The sequence below is a fragment of the Hyla sarda genome, chromosome 3 (assembly GCF_029499605.1).
Source record: "Hyla sarda isolate aHylSar1 chromosome 3, aHylSar1.hap1, whole genome shotgun sequence".
Classification (NCBI taxonomy): Eukaryota; Metazoa; Chordata; class Amphibia; order Anura; family Hylidae; genus Hyla; species Hyla sarda.
Window position 1 is genome coordinate 74,155,593 of NC_079191.1, and position 15,151 is coordinate 74,170,743.

A 15,151-nucleotide genomic window follows, 5' to 3' on the forward strand; every position below is an offset into this window, starting at 1 on the left:
ATAGCAGTGCTTCCCAGCCAGGGTGCCTCCAGCTGCTGCAAAACTACAACTCCCAGCATGCCCGGACAGCCGAAGGCTGTCCGGCCATGCTGGGAGTTGTAGTTTTGCAAAAGCTGGACCCACCCTGGTTGGGAAACACTGTCCTATAGTAATGTTTCCCAAATAGTGTTACTCCAGCTATTGCAAAACTACAATTCCCAGCATGCCCGTGTGATGTCCCAGTATAGGATATGCATCCCCTATCAGCAACATACCAGGACTCACCTGCACTGTACCCCTATAATCTGTATAATTGTATATTATGTGTAAAGGACCTTTGATATGGTCACATGGTTATTGATCACATGATAATGGTTGTCATATGTTAAGTCACATGTTTTGTTACCCAGAGAGCACCAGATAACCCGCAGCTAGCCTATGGGCTCCTTGCTCAGCCCTCTTTATAAGGAAGGGAGGAGCCGCAATCTGCCTCTTTGATCATTCATTGCTCTTAGATCCTGAGTTCAAGTCCAGTCCAGACATCTCAGAACCAGTGTCCAGCACATCTGGAGGCCTCAAGCCTAAATTACAGCCACAAGTCCGTAAGTCAAGTCATCTCTGTCTGCTGTCACTATCTTCAGTCAAGGCTATTATAGTCATCGTGGCTGTCCTAAAGTCTGTCAAAGTCACTGCAAGTCCCAGCAAGCTGCAAGGTCCCTTCCGTGTTACTGGTCATCTCACTGGGATCCTGGCCTAGCTGTAAAGACTGTACCATCTGTCTACCTCAGTAAAGCTATCGTTAACCCTAACCTGGCCTTGGACTATTATTTGCCCTGCCTAACTAGGACTAGTGGTGCTACCGTTCGGGTGGTTCTCGGTTAAAACCGACTGGTGACTGGCGTCACGAACATTTAGGGGCTAACACCATCTGCCCCATACACCTCACATTGCAGTGGCTCACCACAAAACATTGGCTTCACAAACAGAATACAGGTGTATGCTTTAGCCATAAAACCACAAGTCTTCCACCCTAGTCTGCGTCTGGAACACCTCCCCCTATCTGTTTCATCTCTCTCTGCAAATTGTTTTTATTTTTATATTCAATTTTTATTTCTATATTTTTATTTTATTTATTTTCACATTTTTATTCTTTATTTTTTATTTCAATTTTTATTTCATTTTAATTCAATTTCTATTTTTATCCATTTTTATTTTCATCTCATTTCTTTCGTTTTATGTGGTACAATGTCTCTGTAAATGTTTAATATGTCGCTATATTGACACATTCTTGAAGGGTAATGTTCACACCTTTTAAGTTCCATATAGGAATAACCTTATGATATTCCTTTTGCCTTCTTTTTCTTGGATCCACACCAGTTTTTTGGGATCTCCCATGCAAATGTAAACCTGATTGATTGAGGAGGGTATGAAATGTATGCCATGTTAGACTTTCATTTATGCACCACTGAGGAAGGGGTTCTGACTTCATTTCTAATACCCCGAAATGCGTTTGGTGAAACTAGTTTGCTGCAGCTATTGTTCTTGCACATGAATGCCGTTTACATTGTGCGTTATCAATTTGGATGCCTAACTGGGATACCAAGGGTTGACCATAATTTCTACAGTTTCTATCTAAGTTGTGGATAAAGGGAAAGCTACATCTTCCCACCAGCTATATTTCTCCACTATTGAGGTCTGTTGCCATTGGAGACCACCACCGCTAACCACAAGCTATTTTCCACCTGACGGAACAATCATCTTCCATCTGACGTCACATCCCGGTCAGCTGACCTGCAATCAGCTGACCGCAGTCACCGGAAACTCTCCAGCTTACAGCCGCGAGTTACATCTGAGACACCGACAGGCGCACGGCTGTTTGAAGACCAACCACTGCTGGATAGAACTCCGTACAGGACCCGCAGCCCTGGCGTGGAGCGGTGAGTGGCACATAGTGCCAAAACTAAGGACATCTTTAAATCAACTCTAAATAACTATACAGCTAAATATATACCAAAGGGGAACAAATATAAACGATTAAAACTAAATCCTACATGGCTGACAAATGAGGTTAAAAGAACAATAAACAACAAAAAAATAGCCTTCAAAAAATTCAAATCTGATGGGTCAGCGATAACATTTAAACAGTACAAAGAGCTTAATAAAATCTGTAAAAATGTAATAAAAACAGCAAAAATTCAAAATGAGACACAGGTGGCCAAAGAAAGCAAAACTAATCCTAAATATTTTTTTTGATATATAAATACAAAAAAAACCAAGGACAGAGCATGTAGGACCCCTTAATAATGATAATGGGGAGGTTGTCACGGGCGATCAAGAGAAGGCGGAGCTACTGAATGGGTTCTTTAGTTCTGTATACACTATGGAAAAAGGAGCTGACATTGGCCAGGTCAGTGCTGGTAACACATCATATAATGTATTGAACTGGCTTAATGTAGAGATGGTACAAGGTAAGTTAAGTAAAGTAAATGTAAGCAAATCTCCAGGGCCGGATGGACTACACCCAAGAGTTCTTAGAGAGGTAAGTTCAGTAATATCTGTACCCTTGTTCATGATATTTAGAGATTCTCTGGTGTCTAGTATTGTGCCAAGGGACTGGCGCAAGGCGAATGTGGTGCCAATCTTCAAAAAGGGCTCTAGGTCTTCGCCAGGCAATTATAGACCGGTAAGTCTAACGTGCATTGTGGGTAAATTGTTTGAAGGACTTATAAGGTATTACATACAGGAATACATAGGGGATAATAGTATTATAAGTGATAGCCAGCATGGGTTTACTAAGGATAGAAGTTGTCAAACCAATCTAATTTGCTTTTATGAAGAGGTGAGTAGAAGCCTTGACAGAGGAATGGCTGTGGATATAGTGTTTCTGGATTTTGCTAAAGCGTTTGATACTGTCCCTCACAGACGTCTGACAGGTAAGTTAAGGTTCTTGGGCTTGGAAACTTTAGTTTGTAACTGGATTGAACACTGGCTCATGGATCGTACCCAGAGAGTGGTGGTCAATGATTCGTACTCTGATTGGTCCCCGGTTATTAGTGGTGTACCCCAAGGTTCAGTACTGGGCCTGCTGTTGTTTAATTTATTTATCAATGATATAGAGGATGGTATTAACAGCTCTGTTTCTATCTTTGCAGATGACACCAAGCTTTGTAGCACGGTACAGTCTATAGAGGATGTGCATAAGTTACAAGATGACTTGGATAGACTAAGTGTCTGGGCATCCACTTGGCAAATGAGGTTCAATGTGGATAAATGTAAAGTTATGCATCTGGGTACTAAGGGGGAGATGTATCAATGTTGTTTTTGGTAGACGTTTTTTGTAGATCATTTTGTTTGGTCTAAATTTGGAGCAATTTCTCCAAATTTATCAAACTTGTGCAAGCCCCATGATAAATTTCGTGCAATGGTCTAAATCTCCACAAAGTTCTATTTGTAGACCTGTTCTACACCTCACAGGAATAGTGGTGTATCCTGGACGCTGGGATTTTGGGGGAGATGTATTAATGTTGTTTTTGGTAGACGTTTTTTGTAGATCATTTTGTTTGGTCTAAATTTGGAGCAATTTCTCCAAATTTATCAAACTTGTGCAAGCCCCATGATAAATTTCGTGCAATGGTCTAAATCTCCACAAAGTTCCATTTGTAGACCTGTTCTACACCTCACAGGAATAGTGGGGTATCCTGGACGCTGGGCTTTTGTTCTATTGTTTTTCAGGATTCCACTGAGGTTTTTTTTTTGTCCACCAGCAAAAACGCCTGAAAAACGGTCCCAGCTTTTCCTGCATTTTGGTAATTTTTCTTGGGGGAGATTTATCAAAAACTGTACAGAGGAAGAGTAGTGCAGTTGCCCATGGCAACCAATCAGATTGCTTCTTTACAAAAATGAAAGGAGCAATCTGATAGGTTGCTATGGGCAACTGCACCGCTCTTCCTCTACATAGGTTTTGATTAATCTCCCCCCTTGTGTTTTTTCCTGCATTTTTGCTGGTGTGCGGAAACAAACATTTTTGTACCCTGTGTGCATTTTTTTCACTGCAGGTACTACTCCATGGGTCGGATGCAGAGCGCCCGCCCCACGGAGTGTAAGGAGGTGAGGAGTGATGTATAGCATATACATATACAGGGTGCAGAGCATCACTACTTACCTCCGCCCACTGTATAGTTTACAGGGGGCATAGTGTATCCATGTATACTATACAGGAGCCCAGCAAGGAAAGAGTTAACCCACACTGCAGTTCTGAGTTAAATCTTTGTGCGCTCTCCTGTATATACAGCCATCTATAGATGACTGTATATACAGGATACAGTAGGCAGACAAGAACAATTGGAGGCCCCCTGTTACACACTGCAGTATGGGCGCACTCCCCAGGTGAGATCGCAAATGATGTCCTAACCTTTTTTTTCTCATTTCAGATACGTGAATGGGGAGGAGTACGTCAGATTCAGTGTATTGCGATGATGACCAGCTTTTTTTTAATGTCAATAAAAGGTTTAATGAGGGCTGTGTGGGGAGTGTTTTTTTTTTTAAATACATTTTTTTTTCAATGCCGGGCTTAGCGTTAGCCACAAAAACAGCTAGCGCTAACCCCCAATTATTACCCCGTTACCCACCGCCACAGGGTTGCCGGGAAGAGCCAGTACCAACAGGCCTGGAGTGTCAAAAATAGCGGTCCTGGCTGGGGTTATTTAGGTTGGGGAGAGCCAGTAACAATGGTCCTCACCCACCCTGGTAACGTCAGGCCGTTGCTGATTGGTTGGTATCTGACTGACACTGAAAATATGGGGAACCACACACTTTTTTTTATTACAAAAAAAAACAACACATAGGCTTCCCCATATTTTCAGTGTCAATCAGACACCAACCAATCAGCAACAGCCTAACATTACCAGGATGGGCGAGGACCATTGTTACTGGCCCTCCCCAGCCTAAATAACCCCAGCCTGTTACCGCCTAGGCCAAGGAGCGCTATTTTTGATGCTCCGGGCCTGTTGGTAACGGCTCTTCCCGGCACCCCTGTGGCGGTGAGTACCGGGGTAATAATTGGGGGTTAGCGCTAGCTGTTTTCGGGGCTAACGCTAAGCCCAGCTTAGTAATAGATTCCGTCTACAAGACGGCTTCCACTAATAAGCCTGAAATTTCAATTATAAAAAACACAACACATGAAATAAAAAATGGATTTTAAAAAATACTCCCCCACAGCCCTCGTTAACCCTTTTATTGACATTAAAAAAATGCTAGTCATCGTCACACTCCACCGAATCTCAGGTAGTCCTCTGCATTCACTTATCTGAAATGACATTTTTGGCGCTCTCCCCTGGGTAGAGCGCACATAATGCAGTGTGTTCCTAAAGAGGGAGCCTCCAATTGTTGCTAAACTACAACTCCCATCATGGGGGCTGTAGGTAAACAACAGCTGGAGTCTCCCTGTTTGGGAACACACTGCCAAAAAGGCTCTGTTCCCATTATGCAAAACGCATAATGAGAACAGAGCCATACTTACCACCTTGGCTTCAGGCCTGGACTGTGAAGCTCCGCCCCCTAATGATGTCATCACTAGGGGGCAGGGGCGGAGAAGTTGCAAGGGGTCTCAAGAGTGAGATCCCTGAGATCCGTCAGTCTGCCCTTGGACTACTACTCCCATCATGGGAAATTTTGTGTCCCATGATGGGAGTAGTTGTAGTACCGCAGTGCTGAGGGATGGCTCTTACACATCCCCCAGCTGCGAAACTGTATTGTGACTGTTAGGACTACTACTCCCATCATGGACAGACTCTGTCCATGATGGGAGTTGTAGTCCTCGGGCTGAAGGACAGATCGCAGCAGGTCATTCTCCAGAGACCCGCTGCGATCTGCATTTATTAACTTAAAAAGCCGGCGGCAACGCTGCACTCCCCTCCCCCCTCCTCCTGTATACAGATGTCACGATTCATAATCCCCGCCACCGGGAGAGGGGAGCTCTGATTGGTGGAAAGCTATTCACCACTATACACCAATCAGAGCTCCTGTCTTCTGGTGGGGATTATGAATTGTGACAGGTCTATACAGGGGAGCGAGTGGAGCCGCTTCTACAGTACAGTATATAATTGTTATGTGTATTGTACCCCCCCCCCCCCCCCCAGACTAATACTGACCCCTTCTACAGTATATAATTGTTATGTGTACTGTACCCCCCCCAGACTAATACTGACCCCTTCTATAGTATATAATTGTTATGTGTACTGTACCCCCCCCCCCACCCCAGACTAATACTGACCCCTTCTACAGTATATAATTGTTATGTGTACTGTACCCCCCCCCCCCAGACTAATACTGACCCCTTCTACAGTATATAATTGTTATGTGTACTGTACCCCCCCCCCAGACTAATACTGACCCCTTCTACAGTATATAATTGTTATGTGTACTGTACCCCCCCCCCCCCCCCCCAGACTAATACTGACCCCTTCTATAGTGAGCGCTGGGACCGCTGTGTGATTGACAGGTCCCCAGCGCAAGTGTCCGGCCCCACTGACCTTTATATGTTATAAATCTTTATGATACACACTGCCCGTCCTCCTCTTCATTCTTCTCATACCGGAGACGAGCGGCTTCTGTATCATAGTCTATAGACAGAGCTCCCCGTCCCGGCCTCCACACTGCACGGGGCTGGGGCCAGACAACGGCAGGGGGCGCTCTGACTATAGTGAAAGCAGAAGCCGCGCGTCTCCGGTATGAGAAGAATGAAGAGGAGGACGGACAGTGTGTATCATAAAGATTTATAACATATAAAGGTCAGTGGGGCCGGACACTTGCGCTGGGGACCTGTCAATCACACAGCGGTCCCAGCGCTCACTATAGAAGGGGTCAGTATTAGTCTGGGGGGGGGGGGGGGTACAGTACACATAACAATTATATACTGTACTGTAGAAGCGGCTCCACTCGCTCCCCTGTATAGACCTGTCACAATTCATAATCCCCGCCAGAAGACAGGAGCTCTGATTGGCTAATAGTGGTGAATAGCTTTCCACCAATCAGAGCTCCCCTCTCCCGGAGGCGGGGATTATGAATCGTGACATCTGTATACAGGAGCCGGCGGCAGCGCAGTGGAGCCGCATATACCGCCGGCTTTTTAAGTTAATAAATGCAGATCGCAGCGGGTCTCTGGAGAATGACCTGCTGCGATCTGTCCTTCAGCCCCAGGACTACAACTCCCATCATGGACAGAGTCTGTCCATGATGGGAGTAGTAGTCCTAACAGTCACAATAGAGTCCCGCAGACAGGGGATGTGCGTCTCTCAGCGCTCCGGTACTACAACTACTCCCATTATGGGACAGATTCTGTCCCATGATGGGAGTAGTTGTAGTACTGCAGTGCTGAGAGACGGCTCCTGCATCCCCCACCTGCATCTTCCACCGTCTGTCATTTTCTACGAGTCCTTGCTAGCACTCTTAGGTTTAGACTACTTTTCTTGCAAAAAAGCGCAATTGCGCAAAAAAAAACCATCTACTTTTTTTTTGCGCAATTGATAAATACCAGTCCACTGGATTAGTTGGTGTACGGTAGACCAAACTGGTGACAACTTTAGAAAACTGTCCACCAAAAAAAACGCAGCTCTATGCAAAAAAAGCGCAATTGCGCAAAATTTGTAGACGTGAAAAATGGTCTAAATGCAATGATACATGTCCCCCTAAGAACCTGCATGCATCGTATGTCTTAGGGGGGATTAAACTGGCAGAGTCACTGGTAGAGAAGGATCTGGGTGTACTTGTAGATCACAGACTACAGAATAGCATGCAATGTCAGGCTGCTGCTTCCAAAGCCGGCAGGATATTGTCATGTATAAAAAAGAGGCATGGACTCAAGGGACAGGGACATAATACCCCCCCTTTATAAAGCATTGATACGGCCTTACCTGGAATATGCTGTTCAGTTTTTGTCACCTGTTCATAAAAGGGACACTGCGGAGTTGGAAAGGGTGCAGAGACGCGCGACTAAACTAATATGGGGCATGGAACATCTTAGCTATGAGGAGCGATTAAAGGAGTTACAATTGTTTAGTCTTGAGAAGAGACGTTTAAGGGGGATATGATAAACGTATAAAAGTATATAAATGGCCCATACAAAAAATATGGAGAAAAACTGTTCCAGGTTAACCCCCCCCCCCCCCAAAGGACGAGGGGGCACTCCCTCCGTCTGGAGAAGAAAAGGTTTAGTCTAAAGGGGCGACACGCCTTCTTTACCGTGAGGACTGTGAATTTATGGAACGGTCTACCTCAGGAACTGGTCACAGCAGGAACAATTAACAGCTTTAAAACAGGGTTAGATACATTCCTGGAACAAAATAACATTAATGCTTATGCAGAATTATAAAACTACATCCCTTTCCCTTATCCCCTTACACCCTTCCCTTCAATTCCCTGGTTGGACTTGATGGACGTATGTCTTTTTTCAACCATACTATCTATGTAAATCTCTGTTCTAGACATGTGGTTTTATCGATCAATCAACGAGTGCAATAGTGGACACTGGTGGGACTTATCCACTCTGCTGTTATTGATTCGGGACTGTGCATCCTTATACCTTATATGGTACTGTGCATCCTAATACCTTATACGGGACTGTGCATTTTGACAACCTGCTTTTTACCCTATGTGACATTGAGTGATTGAACTATACCCTATAGACTTGAGCTGTTTGTCCCTAGGTGGATTACTCTAGTTGTTTCTATAGGTGAATCCTCTCAGGTGGATGCGTTCATTTTTATTAGGTGGACACATTATATACACATATTGCCACATTTTATGATCCATGTATGTTTTTGTTTTGGTCTATGTTGTTTAAACACGCAAGGGCCCTGCGTAAAACATTTTAATATTATATATTAATTTATGTGAATTAAATTTTGAGAACAGAAATAAATATTTCCTTCTGGACAGCAGCCATTTTACCGGAGCCCGTTGCAGAAGGGACCAAAACAGGAAGTCCCATGTGCGCAGCCGTGTTGGAGATCCCGGTGGCTGTATCTGGCTCCGCAAATTCTGACCGGGTACCTGCTGCAGTGCAGGCTCTGCAGACACCAACGATGGCAAGTTAGTCTCCGGTACCGGTGGCGAGTCACAGTAACCCCTTAGTACCCAGCAGTGTCCCCGGGTACTTGTCATTTAGTTGGGGAGCGCCACCCAGGGTATTTCAGACTAAGCCACTGCAATACATCATCCAGCCTCTTAAAGCGACATCGCACTGAAATTATCTTAAAGCGACAGCACACTCAAATCATCTTAAAGAGACAGCGCAACTTTTCTCGCTGACCGGTGGCAACGGTTGTCCCTTGGGGCCGAGGAGGCCTGTAACCTGATCCAGCTACCAAAGGACGACCACTGGCCAGCAACCTTGGAAGGGGAAAGTCCCAAGTCATCTGAGAGTGTGCCCAGGCCATCTCCTAAGAGTGAGGAGGCTTGGCCTAGTCATCGGGCACCAACGGAAGTGCCTCAGCCTACTTCAGCTGTTGCGGAGGTGTGGCCCGCCCACCAGGCACCAACTGCTCATCTCCCAGCATCCAGGAGGATCTTGCCAGCCCTGCCTACAGTCAGCGTCAATAGTCCTGGTGCTCCAGTGTCTGCAACAATATTCATGGGGAACCCTGTCCTCCCTACCTACAACCGAGATCCCTTCACCTTAAGGGATTTCAATGAGAAGATCCAGAGTTTGTCTTTTACTCTCTCCCTCCTAATCAACAGGTGCAACTGCTCACAGGACAACTCGAGGGACCAGTGTTAGAAGAAGTCCACACCTGGCCCGCCTCTGAGAAGACGACTGTAGAGCAGATCTTTGAAGGACTGTACCAGGTATTTGAGTCACATTCTCCATCAGAGGTACGGCTCCGGCTGTATGAAAGGCGACAAAAGCCAGGTGAGAGCTTGCAGAATGCCCTAGAGCAGGGGTGTCAAACTCAAATTAATCAGGGGCCTCATCAGCAGTCACCCTCAAAGGGCCGGTTTTATCTGTAGGGCCCCCCTCCCCACATACCGTATATGCCGGCGTATAAGACGACTGGGTGTGTAAGACGACCCACAACTTTTACAGTTAAAATGTAGAGTTTGGGATATACTCGCCATATAAGACTACCCCTCCTACCGCAATGTACAGTACCTTGTAGTTCCCCACCACATTAGGTAGGCAGCATGTTCCCCTACATTAGTAGGCAGCATGTTTCCTCACATTAGGTTGGCAGTATAGTTCCCCCCCCCCACATTAGGTTGGCAGTATAGTTCCCCCCCCCACATTAGGTAGGCAGTATAGTTCCCCCCCACATTAGGTAGGCAGCATGTTCCCCCACATTAGGTTGGCAGTATAGTTCCCCCCACATTAGTTGACAGCATCTTCCCCCACATTAGTTGACAGTATAGTTCCTCCCACATTAGTTGGCAGCATGTTCCCCCACATTAGTTGCCAGCATGTTCCCCCACATTAGTTGGCAGTATAGTTCCCCCCACATTAGGTTGGCAGCACCCCCCCCCCCTCCCTCCCTCCCCACAGACATACAGCCTCCAGCCATAAACAGTGTATGGCTGGAGGGTGTATGTCTGTGTGCTGCCCCCACTGTGATCCGGTCACCGCTCCTCCGGCCCGGGGGCACATCTACTGCTATGGCCTATGGACCATAGCAGTAGGTGCCAGGACCGGTCGAGTGGTGACCGGAACGCTGAAGAAGATAACGCGCCACCGGTCACTTACCAGGGCCTGCGCGCGTCCTCCTGTTCCTCCCATGTCTCTATGGTTGTACCCACGGGACGTCACTGACGTCCCGTGCGTACAACCATAGAGGCGGAGGACCGAAGGAGGATCACCGCGCATGCGCTGAAGAGGCGAATTTCTTTAAAAAAAAAAAGAGATTAAAGGTGAAGGCTGGCTGCCGGCGGCGGGCCACATGACAAGGTCCTGAGCAGGGCAACAAGGTGTTAATGGACAGATTCGTTGATGGGGCTCTTAATAAGTGGGACAAAGCCCAACTGAGAATGTTAGCGGTCCACAGTCCCAACATACCATTCCCCGCTTTCAAGAGACTGGCTATCCAAATGATTGAGTCCAGGACTTAGTTAGAGGAGGTTTGTACACCCCCTTACACCTGTCCAAGAGCCACTAGGCAGCCAAAGGCTAAACCAAACCTATAAATTGAGTATTGCTGTAATGGTATGGCCCTACAAAATAAAGATTTTACTGAATGGTGCACTGTGTAGAAACAGAAGCCCCCAAAAGTAGCAAAATGGCCTTTTTTATTTTTATTTTACACCCAAAAATATTTTTTTCCTTCACTGTAGATTTTGTGGTAAACTGAGTGATGTCGTAACAAAGTACAATCGGTCGGTTAGAGACACTCATCTGTGATGTCAGCTCTTAACCGTGTGAGTGCTGTTGGCAAAGCTGACAGCGTTTTATAAACAACCTTTATGCATGCCCTTGGTGGTACGGTGGTTCGGATCCTTTTTTTACGGCAGCCTGAGGTCTAGGTGTAAAAAATAAATAAATAAATAAATGCTTTTAAAAATAAATCCCTCCGATTATTGTCTGAACTATCAAAGTGCGCCTGTGGTTAACAAAAACTTTATGTAATGTAGATAATATCATTATATGTTGTGAGAGGGACAGCATCAAATGTCGCTTGGCAGCCTGGGCTTCACAAGTAGAGACAGGGAAACTGTAGGTAAAGTCCAAGTCCAGGCTGTGCCTGGGTTTATTTTAAGTGTCAACACAACAATACAGCCTTAACATCAGGCCAAACATACAAAATAAACACCTGCTCGGCTGAGCTCTGACTAAACAAGGTACGACCCTAACTATACTAGAGACACACTAGGTGCCCCCGAACGTGAAACAAAACAGTAGAACACGGCCACTTACATCATGGTTCTTAGCATTCCAGCAGCCGCACACAGGCCTGCAGACCCAGGTTTTATGGAGCCTGCAATCAGCCTCACCTGGTATGTGGGAGTGACCTCCCACCCGGCACTTGGTCACTCCAGGAAAACCGACCCGGATTAAGCGGGTTGGATCCGCTATACTACAACTAGAATGTGCCAGTAACATAGTATCACTGACACACATAACTTCGGTTTTCCTTCACCGAAACCCAGGCATTTCGGTGACACATATCTGTCCACAAGCTGCCTAAAGCAGCATAGGAGAGCATCCTAGGAGAAATATACATTCCCTCAATAACTCTGCCTGTCACTGTCTCACATACCCCCCCCCTCTGTTCGAGCCTGTGGGATCGGACATTTTTAGCCATCAAACAGTGAACTCTTGAAAGTGCGTCGACATTGCCCTGTAGTTTTCCTGCCCTGTGTTCCACTGAAAAGCTAAAATTTTGTAGTGTCAGGAACCACCTCGTGACCCTGGCATTTCTTTCTTTGGCTTGAGACATCCAAGTTAACGGAGAGTGGTCTGTGATTAACCTAAAGTGACGACCCAGTAAATAGTACTTGAGGGACTCAAGGGCCCATTTGATGGCCAAACACTCCCGCTCAACAACACTATATTTCCTCTCTGCAGGTGTAAGCTTCCTACTTAAGTACGTGACTGGATGCTCTTCTCCACCTACCTCCTGGGTAAGTACTGCACCTAGTCCCACATCAGACGCATCTGTCTGTACAATAAACTCTTTTTTAAAGTTAGGGGTGATCAGAACTGGCTCTTTACAAAGGGTTAATTTTAACACCTGGAATGCTCTTTCTGCCTCTGGGTTCCAGGAGACCATGACAGACTTACTGTTCTTTGTCAAATCTGTAAGAGGTGCTGCTATACTTGCGAAGTTTGGGATGAAGCGATGATAATAACCCACAATACCTAGAAAGGCCCTCACCTGTCTTTTTGTTGTGGGTTGTGGCCAGCCCTGTATAGCCTCAACTTTATTGACCTGAGGCTTTATGATGCCCCTACCTATTATATACCCCAGGTACCGGGCTTCTTCCAGACCTAAAGCACATTTCCTAGGGTTGGCTGTCAGCCCTGCTTCTCTAAGAGAATTAAGTACAGCCTGTACCTTCGCTAGATGGCTATCCCAGTCCTCACTAAAGATAATGATGTCATCTAGGTATGCTGATGCATAGTGACGATGGGGCTTGAGGATAATATCCATCAACCTTTGAAAGGTGGCAGGAGCCCCATGCAAACCAAATGGTAGGCAGACATATTGGAACAGTCCTTCTGGCGTAGCAAAAGCTGTCTTTTCTTTGGCCCTATCGGTTAGGGGAACCTGCCAGTAGCCTTTAGTCAGGTCGAGGGTAGAGAAATATCTGGCATGACCGAGTCTCTCAATTAGTTCATCTACCCTCGGCATTGGGTATGCGTCAAACTTTGATACCTCATTCAGCTTCCGGAAATCATTACAGAAGCGTAATGAGCCATCCGGTTTTGGGATGAGCACTATAGGACTTGACCATTCACTCTTTGACTCTTCAATCACTCCGAGGTCCAACATTTTCTTAACTTCCTCTGATATAGCTAGTCTACGAGCTTCTGGGACCTGGTAAGGTTTCAAATTGACCTTTACACCTGGCTCAGTCAAAATGTCATGCTTTATGACGTTGGTACGCCCTGGCAATTCAGAGAACACATCAGTATTTCTCTGTATGAACTCCAGGGTCTCCTGTTTCTGAGACTTTGACAGGGACTCAGACACATACACCTCTGGGGCCTTGCTATGGGGTATGCTCACTGCAGTCAGGGTCTCCCTGTCCTTCCACGGCTTAATTAAGTTAACGTGGTACAACTGTTCCGGCTTACGTTTATCTGGTTGGTATACCTTGTAATTCACATTTCCCACCTTTTCAATGATTTCATAAGGCCCTTGCCACTTGGCCAGGAATTTACTTTCTACAGTAGGTACCAAAACTAATACCCGATCACCTGGGTTGAAGCTTCTTATTTTGGCTGACCTATTATACACTCTGCTTTGAGCTTCCTGGGCTTGCTGTAGGTGCTCCCTGACTATGGGCATAACTGCAGAAATCCTATCTTGCATCTGAGAAATGTGTTCGATCACACTCCTATGGGGTGTGGACTCTTGCTCCCAGGTTTCTTTGGCAATGTCAAGGAGACCCCGTGGACGTCTACCATAAACTAGCTCAAAGGGAGAAAAACCTGTGGATGCCTGGGGAACTTCACGGACTGAAAACATTAAATAAGGCAAAAGACAGTCCCAGTCCTTCCCATCCTTCCCAACCACGTTTTTTAACATACTCTTTAGCGTCTTATTAAATCTCTCCACAAGACCGTCAGTTTGGGGGTGATATACTGATGTACGCAAATGTTTGATGTTAAGCAACTTACATAACTCCCTTGTGACCTTGGACATAAAGGGGGTCCCTTGATCAGTAAGGATCTCTTTTGGTATGCCAGTACGGGAAAACATATGGAACAGCTCTTTGGCAATAAGCTTGGAGGAGGTATTTCGTAAAGATATGGCCTCAGGTTAACGCGTGGCATAGTCTACCACCACCAATATATACTGATGGCCCCTGGCAGACTTCACTATTGGGCCAACGAGGTCCATTGCGATCCTCTCAAACGGTACCTCTATGATGGGCAATGGTATCAGGGGACTTCTGTAATGGGGCATAGGAGCTGTTAGCTGACACTTGGGGCAGGACTCACAATACCGCTTTACATCAACATGTACACCTGGCCAGAAAAACCTTTGAAGGATGCGCTCCTTTGTCTTTTCGGTCCCTAAGTGACCTCCTAACACATGGTTGTGGGCAAGGTCTAAGACCATTCTACGAAAAGGCTGTGGCACTACTAGCTGTTCCACTATCTCCCCACGGACCTTGTCAATCTGATACAATAACTCCTGGTTCACTGCCATGTGAGGAAACACTGTATCAGCCCCGGGATATTGAGATTCTCCATTCACAACCTTAACATTTTCCCTAGCTTTCACTAAGGTGGCATCTCTGAGCTGGGCAGTCCCAAAATTTTCCCGTGAGACCCCCAGTTCAGGCATTGCAGCCACCTCTTCCTGTTCCCCAGTTTCACCTGCAAGAACTGCTAGGGGAAAATTATCACTATTTTCCTGAGTCACCCCTACAGTCTGAACCATAGCATCGGGGTCAAACGGTACTGGATCAACAACAGGGCGTGCATTACCAACATTATTATTTTTCATAATACATGAAG

The 15,151-nt window shown here is 46.0% G+C and overlaps 1 protein-coding gene across 3 annotated transcripts in view; it reads left to right on the forward strand.

Moving 5' to 3' along the window:
* LOC130361405 (uncharacterized) overlaps positions 1 to 15,151 on the forward strand; it is a 94,144-nt gene that overhangs the window by 25,653 nt on the left and 53,340 nt on the right. For 2 of the 3 annotated variants that reach the window (XM_056564357.1, XM_056564359.1), the window contains exon 2: positions 1,617 to 1,916. Coding sequence is in view for 1 of the 3 variants with exons in the window: in XM_056564359.1 (XP_056420334.1) it covers positions 1,617 to 1,916 (300 nt within the window). In the remaining 2 variants the exon portion in view is untranslated. Of the gene's footprint in view, positions 1 to 1,320; positions 1,917 to 15,151 lie in introns of those variants that run through there. The other variant, XM_056564358.1, reaches the window with a different exon arrangement.